This window comes from Protomyctophum parallelum (genome assembly GCF_964188405.1).
Source record: "Protomyctophum parallelum genome assembly, chromosome: 21".
NCBI classification, from domain to species: domain Eukaryota; kingdom Metazoa; phylum Chordata; class Actinopteri; order Myctophiformes; family Myctophidae; genus Protomyctophum; species Protomyctophum parallelum.
Window position 1 is genome coordinate 27,726,679 of NC_139713.1, and position 26,516 is coordinate 27,753,194.

Sequence of the window (26,516 nt, forward strand, 5' to 3'; positions counted from 1 at the left end):
AGACAGAACGATAATGAGAGAGAGTATGTGTGTGAGAGAGAATAAGAGTGAATAAGAGCCTCATTTGTTTGTATGAGTGAGAAAAGTGTGTGTGTGTGTGTGTGTGTGTGTGTGTGTGTGTGTGTGTGTGTGTGTGTGTGTGTCCTCATAAATGTTGGTCTTAATCCACTGTAAGTGAAACGATGAACATTGATGCTATGAAACAACTATTTATTAGAGTTGTTCTGATACCGATACTGGTATCGGCTACTCGGGCCGATACCACCCTCAAGTACTCGTACTCGGAACTGGCCCCGATACTTTGACCGGGGACCAAAACATCCAATTGACACTATTCTGAACGAATGCAACGGGAGCAAGTCTGACCCAACACTGCAGCAAATCGCCAAAAACAGCCGATCTACAAGCATAAATGACAACTGACTAGTGTAGATCAGAGTACCATTTGCATATATGAGAAAAATGGGGTAAAATAAGTGGTTACAAAAATAAAAAGTACTCATATCGGTACTCGGTATCAGCGAGTACTAAAAATGTAAATACTCATACTACTTTTTTATCGGGACAACTCTACTATTTATATAATATATAATAAAGTCCAAAGTACCAACTTCGATCACACTCAAGTGTTAAGAGGTTTTGTTCGAATCGCTTTTTAATACTTTTTTAAAATACAGTTTTGCTTACTTCAACAACAACAACAGATGTGCTGAATGTATGAGTGTGCCAAATGTGTTTGGAATAAACTCCACAGACATCTAATGACTGGATACATACTGCACAAACATGCACATGCGCGCACACATACACACACGATTGCACATGCACACAAAATGATAGTCTAGCTGCAGCTGAAACAGTTGACCAGGGGTTTTCTGTCTGCATCTGTGTCCTGTATGGGCCTGTCACAGATGACCTCACTGTGTAGCAATCCCCTCCATACACTCTCTCTACTGTAAACACATCATGTACTGCTTCTGAAGGAGAGGTCATGTGCATGTCGGTGTGTTTCACACAGCCCCATTTTGTCTGAGGATCATTTCAAATGTATAGTTAGCAATTCTTGAGGGGCACTATAGCCCCTCCTATGTCCAGCTTTGAGAGTCTGTGTAAACACAAACATTTAAGGCAAAAGTGTGTACTAAACACAAAGTGACGACGCAAATTGTGATTGGCCAGAATGAGATGAAGTCTGATGACGTATGATGATAAGAGCGCAACCTCACTTCACACAGGTGTGATTTTTTAATGTCCAACTTTTGGTGTGTCCCACTGGGAGGAGACACCGGGGCAGCCCAAGGCGCAGATGGAGGGATCACATCACTCACTGGCCTTGGAACGCCTCGGAAGGAAGTTACTAATGTTGCTCTCCTTCACCTGGGGTAATGTCTCATTCCCTACTTGGACTGTACAATCCATGCAATCCTGCTGAGAAGAGAACCATGACCTCAGATTTGAAGATGCTGATTGAGTAGGCTACCGGTACTTTTACTTTTAAGTACATTTTGAATTCGAAATTGGCCTATGTAAAATCTGAATCCCCCCCCCCCCCCCCCGCCCCATTTCCCCTCACTGTAAATGTATCTTTTCCCTTTTTGCTTCCTATATGATGAATTCCTGTTCTGTTCTTTAGCTACATAGAAGTGTCTATTTGTATGTCTCTAAATGTTTTGATGAATTGAACAATGTGGACCCTGTTGTAAACAAGTGTAATGCTTAATTGGGTCGTCCACTCACAGTTAACAGTCTTTGTATTGAGTTTGTGCTTAAAATGTACTATAAATTCTACAAACTGTTAATAAATATTTCAATCAATCAATCAAAAACCGCACATGTACTTGTTTCTATTTCTAACTTCTTTCTTGTCCCGAATATAGGACGACTCTGATTATAAGGCGACCTCCATTTTTCAAGACGAGCTCATTTGTGGAAAAAGAACATTGCATGTCAAATAATCTAGTCCCTGATTCAGGCGAATAGGGTATAGGTATCTTGATACTTTTACTTTAAAAATGTGAGTAGCCTACTTTTTCCATCACTAAGGCTGAAAAAAAAAACTAAACTATAGGCAATAGAGAGGCAGAGGGTCGAAAATATATAGCCTACCAATATCTGTCAACGATTTTGACCGTTTGTTTCTTAAAACAACATGTATCGTATTGCAAAGTTGCAATTGATTGACTGATTGTTTTATTTCACACAATGCATATATATGTTTCCCATGCCAAAAGGCCTGCTTGATTGAATTGCTTGAATTCACGTAACAAAAGCCAAACTTAAAACTTAAAACCTGGACAAGAAAGGGAGCTAATTTAAAAAAAATCTCACCTGTGTCTTGCAACTCCGTGTGGGGGTCCCCGGTGGGCCGTGGCCGGGTCCCCGGAACTTCCAGACCCACAGGAACGCGTCCAGGGTGCCGCCCCAGTTCCGGCGAGCCGTCCCGCGTCCGAAACGGTCGAGAAATGACAGTTACTGTGTGGGGGGATAATGGGATTAGCATTTAGCAGACACCTCTCCCTCTCCCCCCTCTCTGTAATTAGCAGGCAACAGTGCAACACTATCTCTCTCTGTTTCTAGCACAACAGCGCCACATTTGCCCCTACTGGTACTCTAAACATAGGGGGACAGACATAGGTAGGTACAGACAGGTACGTGGACATAGGGACATTGCTGTTCTTTGGAGTGGTTGCACCACTCAAAAGATGGTCTATGGTCTGAGTATGAACAGGTTGAAAACACACAACAGGCCGATTAGATCTCTGCTGCCCTCTTGTGGTTTCCCACTGTAGATGCCCTGGTTTTTATGTGAGCATGGGTATTTTTTACCTTAGTCTCCTCCTCTCCTTTATAACTGCCACTGGTGATATTCAGGCTCTTTGTCATTCTGGTGCCAGCCAGCGTTAGGAAATCATACGGAACGGTCACATCACGTGTAGCCCGGAAGATAACTATAAATTGTAAAACATATTATGATATGATGATGAATGATAATGATAGAAAATAAATGCTATTTCTGGGAGATGTTTTGTGTGTCTGCCTTCCCCTTGTGATATCAGGTAAAAGCAAACACCCTGCGTATGTCTTGCAGCCGGGTTGCCATTCCTCTTATTATACGCGACTTTGGTTTTGGTGTTATCTAAATTGCTTGAAATATCGGCAGTTGCAGGTTTTTTTCTTTGGGCTTGTTTAATCTAAAGTGCTTAAGTTATATTCCTAAATGTTGTTCTATATCAGTGGTTCTCAAACATTCAGCAAATTAATGCATCTGTCTGCAGACCCCCCACCCCCCTTCTGAAAATATGTTATGGCATGGCAGGGACAAGATACAATATATAATTTGTGTTGTTAAAATGTTTCGAACATATTCGCCATTTTCTTCAAGATTTTTATTTTATTTTATCAAAAGAAAATCAAAATGTATGTATAAAGGGCTCCTGCCGAGTCGCTTCTTTTGGGCTTTTTCTTTTCATAGACCTGGCAACACTGCTTGTGATCAGCTGACCAGCTCTGATCAGCTGACCAGATGTTCAGTCACAAACTCCATTATCACGACAGGATTATTATTCCAACGCCACAGAGTAAATACGCCAACGAACCCCACTTCTTCAAGACAACAATATAGGAATATGTTTCAGTAGACCCTCGTCAACACCTGGTAATATCCAACCTCTATTCACTACTAGTAGTATTTGGTGTTTTTGTTGTATTTGCTAACCTCCGAAGCCTCGACATTGCAGGTGTATTATTTAAAGGTCCAACGTTTTGACCACTTCAATAGCGCATCCTCTCTTCTCCCGACAGTTCATTTGGGTGCAAACATCAAACGTAAAAACGCTTTTATTCAATTAATCCAAGCGGTTGCGTTGTTGATTATTATTAACGTATGGTTTGAATTTGAAACAAGTAACCTTAGCCTTGAATAGCGTTAGCTTCGCTAGCCTCCTTGGCTGGCGCGGCTGGACCACCAGTGTGACCAGTCATGTATGACAGCTTGGTAAGGCTTGCTTCACGACACCCCCCCAAAATCCATGTTATGTGGCCGTGGACCCCCATTTGAAAATATTTATGTGTCTAAATATCTCCCCATTGAGCTCACACTCACATCACGTTAGTGAACTTGTGGACCTGCTATTTTCGAAAAGATAAAACGCACAAGGCATAATTGTAAACTGTTGTTCATCTTGGTGGGGAGTCTGGGGACCCCTGGGGGTCCTCGGACGGTCGGACCCCACTATGAGAATCACTGATGTTTGATGTAACACCCTGTCTAAAATAACCTGGTTGGCTGATGGTAACCTTAACTAATAAAGCCAATAATGCAACACAATGCAGTGGTTAACATTTGAATGGTGCATGGCTGTGTGTTAGGCCGACATACTGTAGGAGCCTCTTTAGTTGGACTGACTCACTATAGGCCCCTTGGAAAATACATTTTCATGGACGTAGGGTCGGTCCCAGGTCTTCCCGACCCATCCCCCATGTCACCATATGGTCCTCAAATAAGGTACAATCAATATCTGATTGTGTCAGTCAGTCTGTCACTTCAGCAGCTGGACCTCAGCAGAAAGACTGATTAAACAGTCAGCATGTTGCTTGTGCCAGTGTTAATTAATCTTACAGGATGCACAATTTCATCTAAGTACTATCTAGTACAATTTAACCCAGACTGTACAAATGTACCGTAACACAATTATTTGGTTACATTTGTATGCTCTGAGACACAAATGGATAAATGAGGATTAATTCTACTGGTTGTTAGTTATTTTATCTGTCGGTGTGTGGGAGCATCTACGGTAGATGAGATACTGGGGAAAAGGAATGCTTACTATTTTTCCTATCTGGCATTGCAGGGTTGCAATTCTCTTTATTCAGACCGCAGCCATCTTGCCAGCAAGGTGATACCTAGGTGACACTTCCCATAGACAGCCCATTCATCCAAACAGAAAAGTCCTCTCTAATTATATTAAACAACGTCAAAATCACCAACACTGCAGCTGTACAGTAGGGAAAGCTTGAATTATCCTCTTACAATCTGTAAAGTGTTTGTTTCATAAAAATCCACCGTAGACATTTTATGAACTACTTACTGTCAAGAAATTCCTTGCAGATGATTTTTTTCTAAGTGCTGGAGTTTGGAAGTGCTCGTTGACTATCACTCAACGGCCCATGTGTACCACCTGCTTTGCATTTGCACATAATGCAGGAGGCAGCAGGAGGTTGCTTTACTGATAACGAGCGCTTCCATACTCTGATCATCTGCAAGCAATTTCTTGACAGGAAGTAGCTCATAAAATGTTTTATTAAACAAAAACTTTACAGATTGAAAGAGGATAATTCAAGCTTTCCCTGCAGCTGCAATGTTGGTGATTTTGACGGCTTTTAATATAATTAGAGAGACTTTTCTGTTTGGATGAATGGGCTCTCTATGGGAAGTGTCACCTAGGTCCTAGGTTAGCCCTCTAAGCAGAACCCAATGCTACTGAAGTTTCTGACATTTGTTAGACCCAGTGCATTGGGTCCTGTTGCATCAGTACCATGCCACCTGGTACGCAGCCATACATAAAACATAAACAACGTGTTTATGGCCTGTCTGCGCTCTTTGACGACATTTTTTCGTGTGAGGGTTTCTGAATATGTGAAGTATAAGTACCCATACATGCCGCTGCGAATATCTCCTGTGGCGCGGAAGCCGTTAAGTATTTTTAATCTTTGTTTGACTGATTTGGTCGCTTTGATTCTTCTCTTCCTTCCTTGTTTATTGACACCTCATTGTACCGCCTATCTTTTTTTTTTTTTTAAGATATTTTTTTGCAGCTTACGCCTTTTATTGATTTTTGAAGGGACAGACAGTAGGCTGACAGGAAACGGGAGAGAGATGGGGGGATGACATGCAGTAAAGGCCGTGTCGGGTCCGGGAGTCGAACCCGCGGCACACTGCGACTGGATTACCAGTCCGGTGCCCAGACCGTTACGCTACGGCCTGGGCCTGTACCGCCTATCTGGCTAGCTAGTGGCGCTATAGCTATGACAGAGCAGATCAGAGGCAGGGACGTAGCCGCACAAGCCAACCGCACACCGGGAGGCGGTACAATAAACGGTAAACAAACAAGAAGAAATAAAGCGACCAAATCGGTCAAACAAAGATTAAAAATACTTAACGGCTTCCGCGCCACAGGAGATATTCGCAGCGGGATGTATAGGTACTTAAAGTTCCCGAATTCAGAATATCTCAAGCAAAAAAAGGCCGTCACACGCCGCAGATTAAATCTTAGAGAGCATGTTTACGGAAAGCTTGGATTATCCTCTCTGTATCTGCAAGTTTTTGTTTTATAAAAATGTTATAACTCGTGGGCTACTTTTTTTGTCAATATATTCTGTGCAGTTGATTATTTTTGTATGTGTTAAGAGTTTGGAAGTGCTTGTTGGAAATCACTCAGTGGTCCTACATACCACCTGCACATAATGCAGCAGGCAGCAGGACATGGCACAACGTGTGTTTGTAGATCTGCTGATGATGAGTCATTTACTGCGTTTAAGCAGATGTAAAGACTTATAGTAATGGGTAATGCTCAGCTGTACCCTTTTCTCTTTTCTTAATGTTTATGCTAGCTATGCTATTGGTTTGTCAGTGTAATGATACATTTCTGTCTTGCTTACAGTTATTACTTGTTTAAAAGTATTTAGTATTTATTAATTGTTTTAAAGAATCTGTGTCACTTTAGATTTTAACCACTTTATAAACCATTATTTGATACGTTGGCTATTCAAAAATAGCAGATCTACAAGCTCCTAGCATGTTACTTCGTGCTGCACTATGAGCTTGTAGTGGGGCGGCAGTGGAGGTAGAGCTCAAGTGTCCTTGAGTAATGCGCTGAACCCTTAATTGCTCCTGATGTGCAAGTTGGAGGAGGGGGGGGGGGTCTACGGCTAAATACATATCATTTTGGGGGTCAGCCTCGACATGAAAATGTTTGAGGACCACTGATATAGCAACATACATTTCAGAAAATGATTATAGGATTTAGAAGACATTATGTAGGGTCTTAATGGGTTAAAAGATGCTGTCTACAGTACATAAAAGCTCAATCATGCGAATGTCAATTAACTCACTTTGCTTTTCTCTCTCTCTCTATCTCTCTCTTCTCACTTCCATCCCTGCTGTCTGGACAGATCACCATAATGGCGGGGAACAGTCTGGTGCTACCCATAGTGCTCTGGGGTCGCACGGCCCCAACCCACTGCATCAGCAGCCTGCTGGTCATGGACGACTTCAGTACCATCATCACCGGCTGCCATGATGGACAGATCTGTCTGTGGGACATGACTCCGGAACTAGAGGTGAAGAACAATTTCCATGATGATGAGTCACATTTTCTCTCCAATCTCATTTTTGGTCAGTAAGTGTCCCAAACAAGATATTGGGTGTCGGGCAGAAACCTTGTATCTCCAATCCATATTGCATCTTTTTGTCATTTCAAGTGGTTAAGTCTCTCTGTGGGTGTTATTAATATTTAGCCAATGAAAAGTATTAACTAGAGCCTGTGACTAATAACTACATTGAAGCCTGTTCCCGTCCTCTCGAAAGTGTTGTCTGCCTATCTGGTCTAAACAAAAAAAACAGCATTGCCGTGTTGCAGACTTCAAAGGGACGTTTTAGAGCCGCGTTCTGCATGCTCATAACCTAAAATTTAAACCTAACGTGTCTGAATGTGTGTGTCAGAATAACAGTGAGCAAAACTAATGAACCAACAAATTAAATAATGGGTTGGCTTTTATTTTTACAATTATGCTGTTTGTTGTGCGAGAATGGATGTTAAACAGCTCATGATCTACTGTAGAGTAGACCTATGATAAATACAGCATCTAATGTACGACAAGGTGGATGCCTTTTTAGTGAGTGGTAGCAGGTTGGAGTCTAGTAATTCCAATGGAAGAGTGCACATAAACACAGCTTCTGAACTATTCTTTAGCCCCATGGTCACTGAACTAAATATTCGATCGTGACAAGCCACAGAATATTCCCATGATCTTTATACTAAAATGGCTTTTTTCAGGGACACAAATCAGGAGCAAATCTAGTTCATTTATCAACCTTTATAGTCGTACAGTAGTAGTACACTCTTGCAGGATCTAGCGTGTCCGGGTAGAGTGCTCGCCTTTGGACCACAAATTCATGGGTTCCGGGCATCGCCAACTCAGTGTTGTTATGGGGACAGACTCCCACATGTTACCAGCTGAAGCAGACAATAAGCCAACTCAGTGTTGTTATGGGGACAGACTCCCACATGTTACCGGCTGAAGCAGACAATAAGCCAACTCAGTGTTATGGGGACAGACTCCCACATGTTACCAGCTGAAGCAGACAATAAGCCAACTCAGTGTTGTTATGGGGACAGACTCCCACATGTTACCGGCTGAAGCAGACAATAAGCCAACTCAGTGTTGTTATGGGGACAGACTCCCACATGTTACCAGCTGAAGCAGACAATAAGCCAACTCAGTGTTGTTATGGGGACAGACTCCCACATGTTACCAGCTGAAGCAGACAATAAGCCAACTCAGTGTTGTTATGGGGACAGACTCCCACATGTTACCGGCTGAAGCAGACAATAAGCCAACTCAGTGTTGTTATGGGGACAGACTCCCACATGTTACCGGCTGAAGCAGACAATAAGCCAACTCAGTGTTGTTATGGGGACAGACTCCCACATGTTACCGGCTGAAGCAGACAATAAGCCAACTCAGCGTTGTTTCGGGGACTGGCTGATGCAGATAATAAGCCAATCCCGACCTACTTCTACTTCTTAGCACAAGGATCTTCCTAAATGATCCATCTTTACTATAACCATTGACCCCGTGTGACCCCATGATATTTTCTGTAGCGCCTCCTCCAGGGCAACATTACACACAAGATGTCTCATAGGAAGATGTGTACTGGTACGGTACATGACCGTTACACCCCTTGTTAGTTATACTGCTACATCTAATAATAATAATAATATCAATGTCCTTCTGTCCAGATCTGTCCCCGGGCCATGTTGTTTGGTCACACGGCTTCTATCACCTGTCTGTCCAAGGCCAGCGCCTGCAGTGACAAGCACTATATTGTCAGTGCTTCAGAGAGTGGGTAAGTGCTGCTTTATTAATAGGGCTTAAATGGTTAAATTAATCAAAGTTCAGTTAACTTCATGTGTGTGTATATTATGTTTAATTGTTTGATTGTTTGCTTCAATCTGAAACGTATTTCAGATTGATACATTGCTGAGCATACTGTCAAGAATTCATACTGTCAAAAAATGGCATCAAACTTAGACTACAAGAGGATAAGTTCTATAAAAAGTGGGAAAAGTGGGATCTCTTCTCTCAGCCTAGCGATAATGCTTGAGGATTTCAATGAATGTATCTTGTAATATGAAAAATGCAGCCTTGTTTTTGTCTTTCTCATTTTTTCTTTTTTTGTCTGTCTTTTCATCAATAAAAATTAAGTGAAAAAAAAAAATGTCATCAATATAAATCAGTCTTATTTGTCCATGTGTGTTTGTAGGGAGATGTGCCTCTGGGATGTGAATGATGGACGCTGTATTGAGTTCACTAAACTGGCCTGTGCTCACACCACCATACAGGTACAAACATTGTACTGTTTACCTTTTGTAATGTACACACACACAAATGTACAGTAGTAGTCGCTATGAGTGAAATTACAGGGCTTTGAAAGGGGAAGGGGATGAACAACAACATATACATTGTTGCATGAAAATATATATCTCCCCTCTCATCACCTGCTTGAATGTTTTCCTCTTCCCTATTCTTTTCCACCCCTTCCTCCTGTCTCCCATCTCTCGCTGTCCAGTTTTATCACTTCACCATTGGCACTGAGCGTGAAGGGCGTCTGCTGTGCAACGGACACTACCCAGAAATCCTTGTGGTGGACGCCACCAGCCTGGAGGTCCTCTACTCCCTGGTGTCCAAGATAGCGCCTGACTGGATCAGTTCCATGAGCATTATCAGGTCTCACCGCACACAGGGTAAGACAGACAGACGGCTGCAAAGCCGACAGGCAAATGGAAAGATGTAAAATCTTCATGATTTTTCAATAGTTTAAAAGTTTCAAATAATGGTTAAAGTGGTTCAAAGTTAGAAGGCGACACAGACGCATCCTCAGGTCTAAACGGGTTAATATATCAATGTGTAATTATAACTCGGAGAGAGAAGGTAACACTGAGGACTTTACTGTGTACAGTATGTATCTCAGAGATGTAAGTCTTACGTCACATTTTTCCGTGGACCGACTTGCGGTTTGAAGCCGATAACTACAAATGGTTTTGAAAATCATCCTACCTCAAGTGGATGCTGGAGTCCACAACGATAATGACGACAGTGGTGAACGATATGCCGGTAATCAGGATCGCTTTCAGAGCGATTCGATAAACACAGACAGCCTTTCAAAATCCATCAGAATTTACAGTGTCATGCTCGGCACGGTTTGTAGAATGTTATTATTCATCAGTGTGAAGGGGATGCTCAATCATTATAGTTATAATTTCATTTAGTTATCATGGTGTGGGTTTAGTTTAGTTTATTAAGGATCCCCATTAGTCTACACCGTAGTGGAGACTTATTCCTGGGGTCCAGGAAGTGGGTGACCCTTAATAGACAACATAGTAACTATGGCGTCAGTCAGGCAGCCAACCAGCCAGTCATAAAACCAGTAAAACGAATGGCGAAGCAAACGGCTAAAATCTGTGTTACTGACATACAGACCATTTCAATGTCTGTCTCTTTATATATCCCCCATCCATCTGTGTGTGTGTGTGTGTGTGGCTCTCTCTCTGTGTGTCTGTCTCTGTCTGTCCTTACAGAGGACACAGTAGTTGCAGTGTCAGTAACTGGGATTCTGAAGGTGTGGATCGTGACTGCTGAGGTCAGCAAGATGCAGGTTGGGCATATAATAATGTAATTTGCATACAGTAAACGGTATGATACATTGATAATTATACATCCCAGGGGTAATTGATTCTAATCTAATATCTCCTCTCTCTCCTTGGGTTCCGTCTCAGGATTTAGACCCAGTGTTTGAGGAGGAGTCGAAGCCCATCTACTGTCAGGGATGCCAGAGCATCTCCTTCTGCACCTTCACCCAGAGCAGTCTGCTGGTCGTCTGCTCAAAATACTGGAGGGTAAAAAGCCTACTGTTGATTTCCTCCACTGAAACTATGATGAAAAATGTTCGTTGACTACCTTTTTTTTCACCGAATAAAAACTAAATAAGAACTAAGCTACGATGACTAAAACTATCATGACTAAATGTATTGACAATTTCGCGACATTGACTACGTCATATATGTATTGACTTGGCAAAATATTGTTTTGTGCTTTATGTGTTATTTTGTTGTTACTTTTGGAACAGACTGAAGACTAATATCCTTCGGGGCGATAACGATAATTCTTATCTGTATCTCTGTGTGTGTCGCTCTAGGTGTTTGACGCAGGGGACTACTCCCTGCTGTGCTCAGTTCCCAGTGAGAAAGATCAGTCTTGGACCGGAGGGGAGTTCATCGCTGCTGACAAAGTCATCATCTGGACCGAAGACGGCTGTAGTTACATCTACAAACTACCTGCCAGGTAAGCACTGTTCATTCGACCACATGAACTCTGGCATCATAATAATAATAATGGGCGAACATTATTTATTATCAAGATAGCCGATCTACAAGCTCACAACATTGATGAGCAACACTCATTGTGAGGTCATACTAAGTACAACTCAGACTTTAGGACCAGTGAAAAAATATGGCCTAATGAATGGCATTTATAACAAAGAGTTAGGAGCGCACACCAACAGTGGGGAGGTGATTTGAACAGAAAAGATCAGAGGTCGCACGATGCAAATACTTCATTTTAAAGGACCACTTCACCACTTTTCAACCTATCTTCATATAATAGGTCCTCACTAATAATCATGAAGAAATGGCGCAATTCTTTTTCTACTCGGTCTGTGTCTCATAGGACGGCTGTGGGCAGTTCATAAATAATACATAATACAAGCTAATAGAAACTGCAGGCTTTCTAGTCCTGAAGTTGCAATGCGAAAAATGGAAGCCATCGTTCTCACGATAATGAAAATCTAAACATTTTTGTAAAGAAATCTTGTTTAAAAAAAAAATCTGCCTATTGATGATTAGGGAAGACTGTTTCCAAACTGCCCACAACCCTCCTATGAGACACAGACTGAGTAGAAAAAAATCGTGCCATTTTTTCATGATTATTAGTGAGGACCTATTATATGAAGATAGGTTGCAAAGTGGTGAAGTGGTCCTTTAAGATGACCAATACTAACCCTCGTACCCTGAAGAAGGCATTATTGTCGAAACATTGGTCATCTTTTGTCGTGACTATGAGTTTTGCGACCTCTTCTCTTTTCTGTTCAAAGAAATGGCATTTATAAAATTGCTGTGCTAAAACGTATAGCAATAGAAACATAACGTCTCTCTCAGGTGGAAACCATGTCCAAAGCTGATACTTTTTAAGGTTTCAACTTCAACGTCATACTGTGAGTAACAGATGTACAAGCCCAAAATGCGTCGCTTCACGCTGAGCTTCATGTTGAGCTTGTGGATCTGCTACTTTTGATGCTTTTGTGTGATGCTGTAGTGCGTAGTATGCCCAAGTAGGCCCTTAATGTACAAAAAAAAACAACCATATAAAGGTAGAATATAGAGAGACGAGAGATGTCTGGCTGACAGAAACATTGTGTGGTGTGTGTGGTGTGTGTGTGTGTGTGTTCCAGCTGTCTGCCTGCCAGTGAGCATTTCCGTAGTGATGTTGGGAAGACCAAGGAAGGCTCCATTCCTCCGCTGGTGTACAGCATTGCAGACCGCTCTGACAAACAGGTTAGCCTCTCTCCTGTCTCTGTTTGTCAGTGTGTCACGCCGTCTCTGATCGAAACCCTACTATCTAATACCTAATCTTAATAAATAAGATACGACTCCACCCATTTTCAACCTATCTTCATATCATTTGTCCTCACTAATAATGTTCATGATAAAACTATTTAAAATAATTTACTGGGTCCGTGTGTGGACACTTCAGAAAACCGAATACCAGTAACGTCATCATTAGGCAGTTTTTTATTAAATTGTATTTAGATTTGTAATAACTTGGGAACAAGGGCTTCTATTATAGCATACATGATGGGCAACTGGTGGCCCGGGAGCCACATGCGGCCCCTACCATCTCTTAATGCTGCCCACACAATACTGATGTATTGAAATAACGTCTCATTTACATTTACTATACATAACTGTAAACCTTATTTTTTGCGCAGTGTTGATTTCAGCTAATTACTAGTATTAAAATGTTATTCTGTTTTCTTATGCCCTAACTAAATTCATTTGAAATGGAACAAAAGAAAGTGTCACATTTCAGGATTCCAATTAAAAAATAGCAAAAAATATATTCAGGATTTCAATTCAAATATAGCAAAAATAGCTGATCTACAAGCTCAAATGCGTTTTAAGCTTGTAGATCGGCTATTTTTGCTACGACAGTAATGTGGCCCTCTGGAGTGAGTGTGCAAATATAATGGCCCTCCATTGTCTAAGTTTCCCACCCTTGAGCATGCTAACTCGCTAACCAGGAATAAAGATCCTGCAGGTTCTATGAGCTTGGATTCCCAATCAATGAAGTCACTGGTAGGTGGGATTCTGAACCGTCCACAGAGACACTCTGGCCCCTTTTCCACCGGTTGGTTCCCAGTGGGAACCGGTTCAGTTCTTTTTGGTTTTTAGTCTATGAGCCAGAGCTCCAAAATTGAAACGTTAATTATGAATTCAGTGTGCAAAACCATACGTATATTAGATTGTTATCACCATTAAACTTCCCCAATTGAGTACATAAACGAAGACAATGATTTATTGTAATACATTTTTCAATATGCAAATGAGGCATTATGTAGGAAAATGTGTAAAATAATCAAAAATATGAAAAAGCTACTACTGTGGAAGGGTTATCATGTATTAATTTACTTGTATTGATCCTATAAACAATTTAATATAGGGTATAGTTTGCCCACCAACTTTGGAGCTCTGGCTCATGGACTAAAAACCAAAAAGAACTGAACCGGTTCCAACCGGTGGAAAAGGGGTCAGAGTAGACAAGAATGGTACCATATTGTAATGAGTGTTAGTGGGGGACCAGTTCTATAAAGATAGGTTGAAAATGGGTGAAAGTCGTCCTATTATAAGGTTAATCCGAAGACTGTAGCCAGGAAGAATGTAGATGTTGTCTGTATTCTGTAACTATGATGTTGCTTTTTGACTGAAAAGCAAATCAAACCTTTCAAAAGCAATTAAGGCTTCACAATTGTTGGGGGGGGGGGGGGGGGGGGATAGATACATAATCATATTTTTCTTAATGTCGATGATTACCCAGACCAAGAATGTGTGACGCGTTCACTGATCTCAGTACCTAAGCATATGCTGGAATGGGGGCAGGGGAACTAATACAAATTGCAGCAAATTGACCCTTCCTGCACTAAATTTGATGTGTAATTTTAGAAGCACAAAGAGCCCTGGTGATTTTCTTTTATATATTCTTACCAGCATAAAAAGTAATGTACATGTTATAACAAAGTTAAATGATGGGCTTTGGTCCCAGTCTTCAGAAAACATCCCCCAACAATGTTGACACAGAACTGGATTGGCTTCATACACATGGATGAGGCCAGTTATCTTTTTTAAATATATATATTATACTCCAAACATTATTGTTGTGTAAATGTACTATATCTAGGTCATATGAGCTGAAAATAGGCTGGCCAGTTTTTATTTTATGTGAACATTCTAATCTATACCACTATCTGAGAACATGGTGGGACAAAACACTGGAGAGTTATGTGATATGGGGGGGGGGGGGGGTGGGGTGGGTGTTTTCAGGCAAGTCGGGGCCAAATGCCCGTAGGACAGTCGATACATTCTTGTGCCTGTCCGTGTGTCTGAAGCTTAATCTCATTGTTTTGTGCATATGTGATTTGATTTCAGAAGTCGTAGTTTGTGTAATTCTTATCTGTGGATTAATTTATTGTCTGTTTTGGTGTTAATTTGTCTGTTTTTGTTTCATTTAACGTTTTTGTTTTGAACGCTGATGCTCCCCGCCCCCCCACACCTCCTTCGTGCCTCCCCTAAAGCCCTCCTCCCAGTGGGAGTGGCTAGGCGGTGAGCAGGAGGAGGTCGTGTGCCTCCCTGCCAGCGGGTGCGACTTGGAGCTGTACAACCCCGAGCTGCTATACCACCACCAGCCTCTAGAGGCGCCAGTAAGCCCCAAAGAAAGCAAACAAAAACACACAGACCACTGGCAGGAAGTAGAGAGGAGTTTTCACTTTCTGGGCCTCGGCTGTAACTTAACTACATATTGAATATGTTATTTTCAAAACGTGGATTAAATGGTTAAAGTGAGCGAAAGATTGGTTGGTTTTGTATGATGAAAACAAATATATGCTCACTAGGAGCGTATGCAAACATTATGACTGGAGTTGAGGCTCCATTGACAGAACAGTGTCTGTTTCCCATATTTTGTTGTATTTAATCTCTTTTCAGAGAGATTAGATGGGATGATATAGACATGGGCAATAATAATAAATATATATATACAGATTATTATTATTATACAGATTTTGTTATAAATGTATACATATATTTTTCTTAGATTTACAGCTTTGCCAGAAAGTGACAACTCGGGAAGAGAAGAGCACACTCCAACCAGTTGAGGGTGCTCTCATTGAAAACTCTGACATTCACTCTTTGGCTCTGTCATTACAGTAACATTAAGGATAAAGACTTAATTACTTTAAAATATAAAATATATATATTTTTTAAATCTTCGAGACATAGGCGTATGATGAAGTATACAAATTATGGAATGAGGAGCAGAAGACATCGTCATATCAAATAAAAGTCTAATTCATTGAGGTGCCGTTGGCCTGGTCATTAAAACATGCTTATTCTAATGTGCCATGCATTATTTTCGCATAATGCATTAACTGCCAGCCCCCCCTGTTCGCCAGGCTTTTTCGTTGTATCTTTATTGTATCTGGAGTTATCGGCGTTTGAAAACGGCATGCCTCACAGAGAAAACACAGTTGAAGAAAACACCAGAGATACAGCCATTTCCATGAACAAAATGTAAAAGGAATCGGATCGCCTCCCTTTTTTATATTTTTTAATAGCCATATATTCATTCAGCTATTATGAAATACCCAGAATCGGGACACTAGCATACAAGTCGTCAAGTAGATGGATAGTTAGATTTAACATTTAAATATATCGATAGATTTGAAGCCTGAATTATACTTGGCCACATGTGGGTGTTGCTCACTGACAACAGTCTATTTATAAGCTGCTAGCTTGTAGATCGGTTATTTTGGATGCACAACTCTGCTGTGCAACCAAGTATAAATCAGACCTACTGTATAAGGCTGGCCAATGAGTGAATGACTAAGAGCTAGCATCTCACTCTGTTTGCTCCTCTCGTTTAAGTTCTTTCTCTCTTCCTGCCTGACTGACCGACCGACGGACAGGATCCCAGGCTCTCTTTGGTTCACCCTGTTCCATGCTCTTTTCCCACTAAAACAAATTTCCCTCTCCAGCTCCTGAAAGCACCATTCTCCTCCCTCATAATGTCTTCATTGTGAAGACGCATGCAAAGTCCCCAAGCTGCTTTGTACCCTCCTCCCCAATCCCTGAGATCATGACAAACCAAGGAGATTGAGATTATGATAACGTTTTAGCATGCGTTGTTAGCCAAGTATCTGATTAGAAGAAGTATTGTACGTCAATTTGTTTTGGTGTGCAGCCAAAGTGGCATCAGTTATCGATATCCTTTTGAAAAGAGAAAATGGTGTACAAGCTATATGACTATCAGACCTGGGTCAGAATGCATTTGATAAATTGTCAACATTTGTTTTATGTTGCCTGGGGTGCCATGTTGTAGGTTGTGTTTGCTGCATCATGTGCGTGTCGGGTACAATAATGGCAAATTTATGCTCCATCGTACCACGGGGTTGCGGATTGAAAATGGCAAGCAACACCGTTGTACGCACCTGAGCGGGTATAGTCGCACAGAGAAATAAGATAAATTAATATGCAAACTACTCAAAATACTTTAAAACAAACCGAAGCAATGTTTTTGCAAATGCTGGTTGACCCAGGTTCGTTTGGTTTCACAATCACTCCTCTTCACTCTAGTTCTGTTTTTGTGTGCCTTTTTTTAAACGTTATTTTCATTAATATTTAGCCTTTTATTCACATCTCAACTTAAGATGTGATTTGGTTTGTTGGTGCCCGCTTGTGCGCGCGCGTGTGTGTGTGTGTGTGTGTGTGTGTTTACAAAGCACAGGAAAAAAGCTCTTTTGGTGGCACTTTGCATTATCCTTACAATACTTAAGGTAATTTCAGATGGGCAGCGATTAACGCACCTACTAATTAATTTTAATTTTTCTGCACGAATGTCGCACAGAGACGTTTAGGGGAGACAACGCAAGCATATTTAGGTGGGCGCGGTCCCGTGAAATTGTCACTCGTTTGGTGCACACGCCCGCGACTGACTAGACCTGGATTCTGTTGAGCATTTAGTTTTTACGCCTGCTTTGTCGCGCCCCTCTGGAGCAGACCTGTTGTTGATCCAGGCGACAACGTCTGCGTAAATCGATGCCCGTCTGAAAGTACCATTAGGATGATTTGCAAATAACTGACCCTTCACCATTCACTGCTTCACTACGCCTCAGTTAAAAGGTTCCACTGCTTACCATCACTGTGAATCCATGATGCTCATATCCAAACTAAATATAGAAATATATATATATAGTAATATTGGCATTGTTTAGCCATATCTTTCTCAGAAAAAATAACCTTAGATGCCTGACATTCTTTTCTTTCATTGTAGATGAACCATTTTGCAATTATTGCATTGCACACTTGATTATAGGCACACTACTGGACTCGGGAATCCTTGTGCACAAGTATTGCAATTGTATTTTCGGTTAAAAGTGTGTTGAAGTAATATCTCTAGCACATTAATTGAGAGTATGGATTATTTAATGTGGTAAAATGCATACTGTGTGGACTGTACTGTCAAGTGTTTAGCCAGTAATTTGCTACAGTAGTAGCAGCACTTGTAGCAAACCCTGTCATAGCATGACAATTTCTCCAGATCACTTACTCACCCACCCACTGTCTTGGAAGTCCAGCCGCATCTGTAGTTATCCCCAAGGACCCTGAAAGGACAATCTACCCTCAAATAGACCTGACCTGATCTTCCTGTGTGACTATAGGACGTTCAATACGCTTTGTGCATAACTTTAGTTGGAATCTGTCCCTGGTCCCGTACAGTTTTACATAGCTTTGTTACAATTAGCTCTTTTTAAGTAAGGCGTGTGTACTTGTGCATCAAGCTGCCTCACGCTATTGAAACAGGAGATAGGCTCCTGCTCTATGGCCCTCAAGTCTCTGCAAGGATTACTTACTTATACTTACTTATATCCCTATTGTAATCTTTGATGTTAAAAACTTTGGGTGATTTGCACAAATTCAAATTTAGGATAGAAGATGTTATAATAAGAATAAAGCATGTTAATTCTATTTTAGGGTGGATAGTCCTGTTTAAAGCAAAACAACAACAACAAAGCAAAAGCTCCAGTATGCTACCCTGCTATCCATCTCCTCCATTACAATCCGACCCTCAGATTAATCATAAGGCTTTACAGAAGGGAAACTATAATGATATTGACAGAACTAGGGATTGGTATAGGAAGAGAATGCAGGAGAGGACACTGATCATGGGAGACCAAAATCAGAGGCCTGTGGCATATATATATATATATATAATCCTGATTTATACATTGTTGTATAGCTCTCTGCAATTTTAGTCCAAACTGTGTATATCCAGAGTTTTTCCAGATAATTTATATGAAAAACCGTAACCTTGGGGGAAGAAATGCATGAAATAAAAAGAAGGTTGACATCAGAGTGGTTGACGAGGTGCTGCTGAATCTTTGACCGACTGGTAACCACCAACTTTGGTCATTTAACCAGACCTTTCCTGCCGTATACATCATAGCTGGCCAGTTTGAAATATTTAGACGGAAGTAATTTATTTCCCTGGCCATTTGTTTGTCTGGTTTTGGTCTTTTCATGGCAGCATTTTCCTCTCCTGTTATGCCTTCCTTTATTTAATGTCATCTAGCTGTATGACTGGTGAGTTTCCCCAAACACGTTTCCACACAGTAGTTGTTGTTCTTGATGTGGACGACCCTTCACTCTCTGAGTTTAAACAATCACGGAGTGAAACTACAGATCTTGAATTTGCAAATGGTCCTTTCTTTGTAATGGACTGATTTCACTGTCCGCGATACTGCTCGAGCACACAAAGGGAAACTCACCCTTTACATATATAGTTGTAGCCATTGTCGGTGGATACATCTGTATGCCAGGATTTTATAATTTTACTTTCATGATTTTTGCTCTTTCCTCTTTTTCATTTTGTGTTTTCAATTTCACTCTGTGCCTGAATCCCAGCCCCGCTGTGACAAAACGAGTCAAAGAACATTAGTACAACATTCAAAGTAGCATGAAAATATTTCCAGTTGTAGAATAATTTCCCAGGTGATACTGTCCTGCAGGGATTCATTCATTCTCCCTGTAGTGTGTGGATGTGTATTGATATGTGGGTTTGTATGTACCTGGATCTTACACTTACAGTAGGTGTGCGCCGGAGCGGATCACGCTCCCGAAATGGCCTGATCTACAAGCTCACAACGTATAGCAGCGTGTTGTGAGCTTGTAGATCTGCTACACGCACAAGAAAGTATATCATCTCTGTCGGGTGGAAACCTTGTTTGTCCCAAACTGTTACTTTTCAGGATTCCAATTCAAAAGTAACAGATCTACAAAGCGCCACGTTTCGAGCTTGTGGATCTACTACTTTTATTTGTTTTGACATTGTAGTATGATCAAGTAGTAGAGCATTAATTTACGAGAAAAAACAACAGTTAGAATTCGTATCTAGGTTTCTGCCCAACAGTAACGATGTCAAGCTCTTAAGGAAGGAGAGAGCCAAACCGACAAAAACATTCACATTACAGTACCTGGGAAAATAGTTGTCTACAAAATATGAAATTCACAATTTGGGGTGCTCGCAGTCCGGTGGTGTCCAGGCCAGAGTCTTGTCGGAGGTACCGAGTACGTGTTATTTGTAACCCCATGTGTGTGTCCCGCATCCCCCCCCCCCCCCCCCCCCCAGCTCCTCATCTGCCCCCCGGTGACGAGGTTCTTCTATGGCCGGAGGGAGCCCTTCCACAAGCTGCTGATTCAGGGAGACTCGGCTGGCAGGCTGTCGCTGTGGAGCGTTCCTGACGCCTCCCCGCTGGAGCCCCTGAGCGCCGCCACAGGTATGCAGTAGCACGGTGTGGTTCTGGTGTTGGTTCTGACAGGACATTTTGATTGCGACCATAGGTCGCAGTTTACTATGAAAACCTGAATCTCCCTTTGTTCGTCACGCCTCCATATATGGTGATGCCTCGTGACATCACGCCTCCTTGTATAGAATTGTGTTGCAGATTAACCTTGTTTTGTTTCATAGATAAACTTCATAGACTTGTTTGACAGCTATCATTGTGTAAATTAATGTTTTTATCGTTTTTCGCCGAGTGGTTAGTGAGCCCGAGCCTGGTTCTCCAGAGCCCCTGGTTCTCCAGGTACGATGTCAGGCCAGGCCAGCAATGTGTCGATGCGTGTCCCTGAGAGTGTTAAGTCTTAATCCCTGATTGCTTCCCGAGTGCCAGAATGGCTGCTCACTGCTCCTAGTTGTTATAGGATGGGTAAATGCAGAGGTCAAATTTCACCTATGTACATGCAGTATATACATTCAGTACATATAATGTGACAAAACCCACCCCAAGGAAGTGGGGACTATTCTATTCTAAACTTTACCTTTGGTGCTCTACTTCTCTTTTCCCTGTACACTTTAATTGATTCATTGTGGATTTTCTTTATCTGTCAAAACCAGTTATTTGTCTGAATCGTGGAATAGTACTGACACCTAGTGGCACGTTTCAATACTGAAGCTAGAGTTTGAGTTTTGGTAAATGTATTACTTTCTTGAATGAGGGACACTCTTCTCTTCTCTTCTCTGCAGTCTGAAAACGCACCTCTTCAGACTCTACCTTAGCCCGTAGCACTTGCCCTAGCCTCGATGACCTAGCAGGTGTATTCAAAGGCTAAAATGTAATTTAGATAATCGTGTATGCTTATCGTTTCATTGTGCAGATATACTGTTAGATGGATGTGAGGCTCTTAGTTTACTTATGATCATGGTTGACTATTTTTATGTATTTGTATTACGTTGTTTTGTACTTTCTTACTGTAAATCGCTCTGGATTAAGAGCGTCTGCTAAATGCCTAAATTGTAAATTGCCCCGTCGTTCTCTAATTCCCCATGTCTATCTCCTCACACCCCTCTTTTCCCCTCTCTGTCCCCCTTTCTCTCTCGCTGCAGAGCTCCAGGTGTCGTCCACCATCAGCCTTCAGGAGGCCTTTGATAAACTGACTCCTCTGTCGGCCGGGATCATTGACCAGCTCAGTGTCATGCCTGGAGGAGAAGAGCCCATTAAGGTGTGGCTCTAAAATGAGAACATTATCACATGGGGGGTGAATGCCATAACAGAAATGCAAAGAACACGTCTCTCATTGTCTGTATCAATATCTGCTGACCTGTTTGTAAGCTGTTTCACTATTCACTATTCTACTACTTAAACGTTGCCTCTTTTTTTTGCCTCTTTTCATTTCACTTTTTTATTATTCTTTTCCCTTTCCTTCCTTCCTTGTCTTCACCCCTTTCTCCACTTCATCTTTCTTTCTTTCTTTTATTGTCTGCTCCTCCTCTTCTTCATCATACATACATTTACAGAATGTATATTTTTCCTCTTATTTTAGTAATGCTTTCTCTACTTTTTAAATGTTTTAATCCTCTTTTTAGGTGTCTGCTGATTTTAAATATTACAAGCACCCATGAGTCACATAGAACGGTATTTTGTTTTTCCTCTCTCCTATGTCTAGTGCGCATTACAGAATCGTTAGTCAATAGACTTTCAATCCATACCTTCTGGGTTCGAGACCCCAAATCACACCTTAGAAAGCATGAGTGTCTATTTCAAACAAAGTGTTTTTTGACTGGGGGGGGGGGGGGGGGTCATATTTTTACAGCAGGAATTGCCTGTCATATTTTGACCCCCCAGTATTAGCATGCATTAGGATGTTGATATTCATTCATCAGCTTGCTGGATGCATAGTCGGTATGCTGTATGTCGGAAGCAGTTGAGGGCTGATTTCACACCTGTGTTGTGCTGTGTTGTTTGTCTCCCCCTGCAGGTGACGGCCAGCGTGTACATCCCGTCGCAGGGCAGACTGGTGTGTGGCAGGGAGGACGGCAGCATCATCCTGGTCCCTGCCACGCAGACCGCCATCGTCCAGCTGCTGCAGGGAGAGCACATGCTGCGGAGAGGTGTGTGTGTGTGTGTGTGTGTGTGTGTGTGTGTGTCTGTGTGTGTAAGCCATTAACACATGCTGCAGAGAGGTGTGTCCAAAACACACCCGAGGAGCTTTATACAAATACCTTAAGTCAGTAGTTCTCAAACTTTGTCAAACACTTTCAATATTTTTCAAAGATGTTCAAAAACCAACCCATCTGAACACGGCAGCCGTTCGTGGTCAGATGGGTGAGACCACCCACGGGCATTATCGGAGCATGTTTATTGTAATGAATCATTCGATTGTGTTTGTTCAATGGAACTAATGTAGTATACTTTAAATTCCTATGAATCCTCTGGCGTCTGGCATTTTGTTTTAAAATACAGAATTTGGCTCATGGGCTCATGGGTGGAACAAACGCAATGAAGTAATTTCCAAGGTTTTGAAGCAGGAAAAAAAATACAGTGCCACTTTTGACATAAAACGTTATTAACACTCCGATTGCCCGGAGTTATTTAATCTATTAAATCACAGCGCTGGGCGATTGGAGTGTTAACACTCTGAGCGGCCAAGACGGAGATCTCCGCCCTATCAAATAATCGCTCGGCGCTAGGAACGGAGATTAATCAAAAGATGGAACATTACGAGTTTGATAACCTACCGCACCAGTCTACAGCCTGTGAGCGGCGATTGGGCAACATTCGATGTCATTTCCGGTTGGGATTTCATCGAAAGTGTTCAACCTCCATTTTAATGGATGGGATCGAAAATCTTAAAACGTGAATAACTCTTGATCTAAATCAATGCTTCCAATTCTAACCAAAGATTGTGTTTTTGACAGCCCATCACGGTCCCGTCGCTAGTCGCGTTAGAAGTAATCATACTTACATTGGTTGCCGATCCTCTAGTATTTTGGCTATATCTAGCTACATTCTAGCACCTTCCAAGATGGCGCCGTGCCACCTTGGAATGGGCTCTAAAGCGGCAAATCGCTGGGTGCATTGATTTAATGGTTCCAAATACCCCGGATGATCAGGGTGTTAATGTTATATTATCATTGTACTCTTAGTGTTTTAGACAAATATTTGGGGGCCCTTTCATAACCCACTTTGGGCGGGAACCCCTTTTGGTGTTTTAAAATTTATGTTATAATTTAGCTATTGAAAAATAGCAGATCTACAAGCTCATAGCGTGCCACTCGGTGGCGCGCTACGAGCTTGTAGGTCTGCTATTTTTTGAAAAATCGTAGAAAAATCATTAACATTTTTTATTTCGACGTCAGGCCTGAATGGGTTAATATCCTCACGGCCCACAGGTTGTGAATCGCTTGCCTTGCGAGTTTGACACCGTTTTCCCTTTCCTCTCCCCCCCCCCCTCTCTCTCTCTCTCTCTCTCTCTCTCTCGTCCTTCCCAGGATGGCCCCCGCATCGTACCCTGCGGGGACACCGCAACAAGGTCACGTGTGTCCTCTACCCGTACCAGATCTCTCCGCGGTACGACCAGCGCTCGCTGGTGTCCGGAGGGGTGGACTTCTCTGTGATCGTCTGGGACATCTTCACCGGGGAGATGAAGCACATCTTCTGTGTCCACGGTGGAGAGATCACACAGATCATTGTGCCACCAGAAAACTGCAGTGTAAGTTTCCTGCTTTCTTTCCTTTATTGGGACAGACGGTAGGAAAGCTGAGCAGGAGACGATTTAGGGGAGACGGACGGTAGGAAAGCTGAGAGGGACATAGTGTAGGAGAGACATGCGCGTGTGAGTGTGGTGTGTGTGCATGCATGTGAGACAGAGTGAAGTAGAGTTCAGGTTTCATGGTCAAGGTTTACTACAGCACTACATCAGAAACTTGGTACATTGCTTGTCTCTTTCACACTCACACACACACACACACACACACACACAACTCTCTCACAGTTTATCCCTTGTTCTTTTCATTTGTCCTCTCTAGCTCTTCATCATTCCATCGTACTTTATGTCTTTATTTACACTAGGACAGCCAGTAGCAGTGCTGAGACACTGTGGGAGAGACAGACAGCTAGAAAGCTGAGAGATAGACAGTGTGAGGAGAGACAGACAGCTATAAAGCTGAGAGATAGACCGTGTGAGGAGAGACAGACGGCTATAAAGCTGAGAGATGGACAGTGTGAGGAGAGACAGACAGCTAGAAAGCTGAGAGATAGACAGTGTGAGGACAGTGTGAGGAGAGACAGACGGCTAGAAAGCTGAGGGGTAGAATGTGTAGGAGCGACACATCCTAGTAGGTAGTAATGGCAACATTGCAACACATGCATGGTCATTGCATGTAGTCCTTAAAGTTACAGTCTTGCATGCTTACTATCACTATCTTGCGAGAATAAAGTACGGTACTATAATGTTAGAAAATAAACAAATGAATCGGACCGCACCAGCACGCTACCAAGGAGTGCATGTGAACATTTTACAGGTAAAATACTAGCACTGCAGTGAAAACACTTTATGTTATCATAAAGGTTTTAGAGATTTTGCAATGCTGTGCTGTTACTAATACCATTAATAACTATTTTGCTGTGGAGGTCTGGTGTTGGACAGACAGACAGACTTTCCATTCTCATAAAGGAGGATGCTTTTTATTTTTAAATGACATTATGATGAAATGCTAACAAAGCCCTAATTCCATTGTCACCATGGGAATGGCGTAGCTGGTATTTCCTCATGCGAGTAGAGATTTGACCTGTCGTACATTAACCTTTACTTATAAATCCCAACCAAAATGTCAGCTGGTTCCAAAGCTTTGTAATCAAACATATTTGGCATTTACCAATGCACCGCGTCTGATAAAATTATCCCCAAACCTGGAGGGAGGGAGTGCCTACATTGAAGCCTAAAGCTCATTCTTATGATTTATAATCCATAATATGTCCTGATGGAATTGTACATGATGTGTACACTGTCAGCGTTAACCATTATATTTGGCTTTTTTGGGCTATTCAAAAATAGCAGACATACAAGCTCCTGGCAATCTTGGAATATGCATACATAAATACATACATACATACATATTTGGCGTTGCCAGGCAACCAGCCCGGGGCTAAAAGTAGAATTTTAGCAAGACTGTTTCATATCCATATAAAGCGATTACACACACACGCGCGATATTTGGCAACTGACGGGCGTTAATTAAAAGCTGTGATATCACCGACATAAAAACATAGGTTTTTCAGAAAACGATGATTTAGAAGACATTTTGTAGATCAGATAAATGTGGTCTCAGGTCTAAACGAGCGTGTTGCTCTGGTTCTCCCGTGCAGACCCGCGTGCAGCACTGTGTGTGCACGGTGGCCAGCGACCACTCGGTGGGCCTGCTCAGCCTGCGGGAGAGGAAGTGCATCATGCTGGCGTCCAGACACCTCTTCCCCATCCAGGTCATCAAGTGGCGTCCGGCCGACGACTACCTGGTCGTGGGCTGCTCCGACGGCTCCGTCTACGTCTGGCAGATGGACACTGGTACGTTCATCCACGTCACACAGCGCTTTTCAACCCTGTTCACATTAAGGCCCATTATTTATTCTGTATTTGCGCCACGGACCACCATTTGATGATGTTTAGCCTCGCAGACCCAAGACTAAAGAATGTTTTGCTGTCGTTGGATTCGATTTTGTCCCCGATTCCATGCTGTATTGATGTTGTTGACGCATTGTGAGCTTGTAGATCTGCTAAATAATTATATAATCTGTAGTCACAGAATAGTCACGCAGAATATGTATCTCCAGTACGGGGGGGGGGGGGGGGGTCCTTGACATGAAAACGTTTTGTGCACCATTATACTGAAGCAACATACATTTTTCTGAAAACTGAAGACATTTGTTGAATCGACCTTGTGTCTTACATACATGCTTAAAGCGATATAATTTCCCTTCCCGAAACCAAACTGTTGTTACTTGTTACACAGGTTTTATTATTGATAACAAATGCAAAACAAAACTAGGGGGTTGTTTGTCCTTTGCCCTCCACTCAACT

At 42.0% G+C, this 26,516-nt stretch overlaps 1 protein-coding gene across 1 annotated transcript in view; it reads left to right on the top strand.

Annotated features, from left to right (window-relative positions):
• The first annotated feature begins 3,530 nt into the window (after positions 1–3,530).
• The window catches only part of wdr7 (WD repeat domain 7), a 132,135-nt gene continuing 109,149 nt past the window's right edge, over positions 3,531–26,516 (top strand). The window contains exons 1-14 of the mRNA XM_083793512.1: positions 3,531–3,655; positions 7,171–7,338; positions 9,021–9,127; positions 9,545–9,623; positions 9,851–10,025; positions 10,860–10,936; positions 11,058–11,177; positions 11,477–11,622; positions 12,788–12,890; positions 20,293–20,440; positions 21,547–21,662; positions 22,419–22,551; positions 23,932–24,152; positions 25,808–26,003. Coding sequence (XP_083649638.1) covers positions 7,180–7,338; positions 9,021–9,127; positions 9,545–9,623; positions 9,851–10,025; positions 10,860–10,936; positions 11,058–11,177; positions 11,477–11,622; positions 12,788–12,890; positions 20,293–20,440; positions 21,547–21,662; positions 22,419–22,551; positions 23,932–24,152; positions 25,808–26,003 — 1,780 coding nt within the window. The 5' untranslated portion in view covers positions 3,531–3,655; positions 7,171–7,179. The remainder of the gene's footprint in view (positions 3,656–7,170; positions 7,339–9,020; positions 9,128–9,544; positions 9,624–9,850; positions 10,026–10,859; positions 10,937–11,057; positions 11,178–11,476; positions 11,623–12,787; positions 12,891–20,292; positions 20,441–21,546; positions 21,663–22,418; positions 22,552–23,931; positions 24,153–25,807; positions 26,004–26,516) is intronic.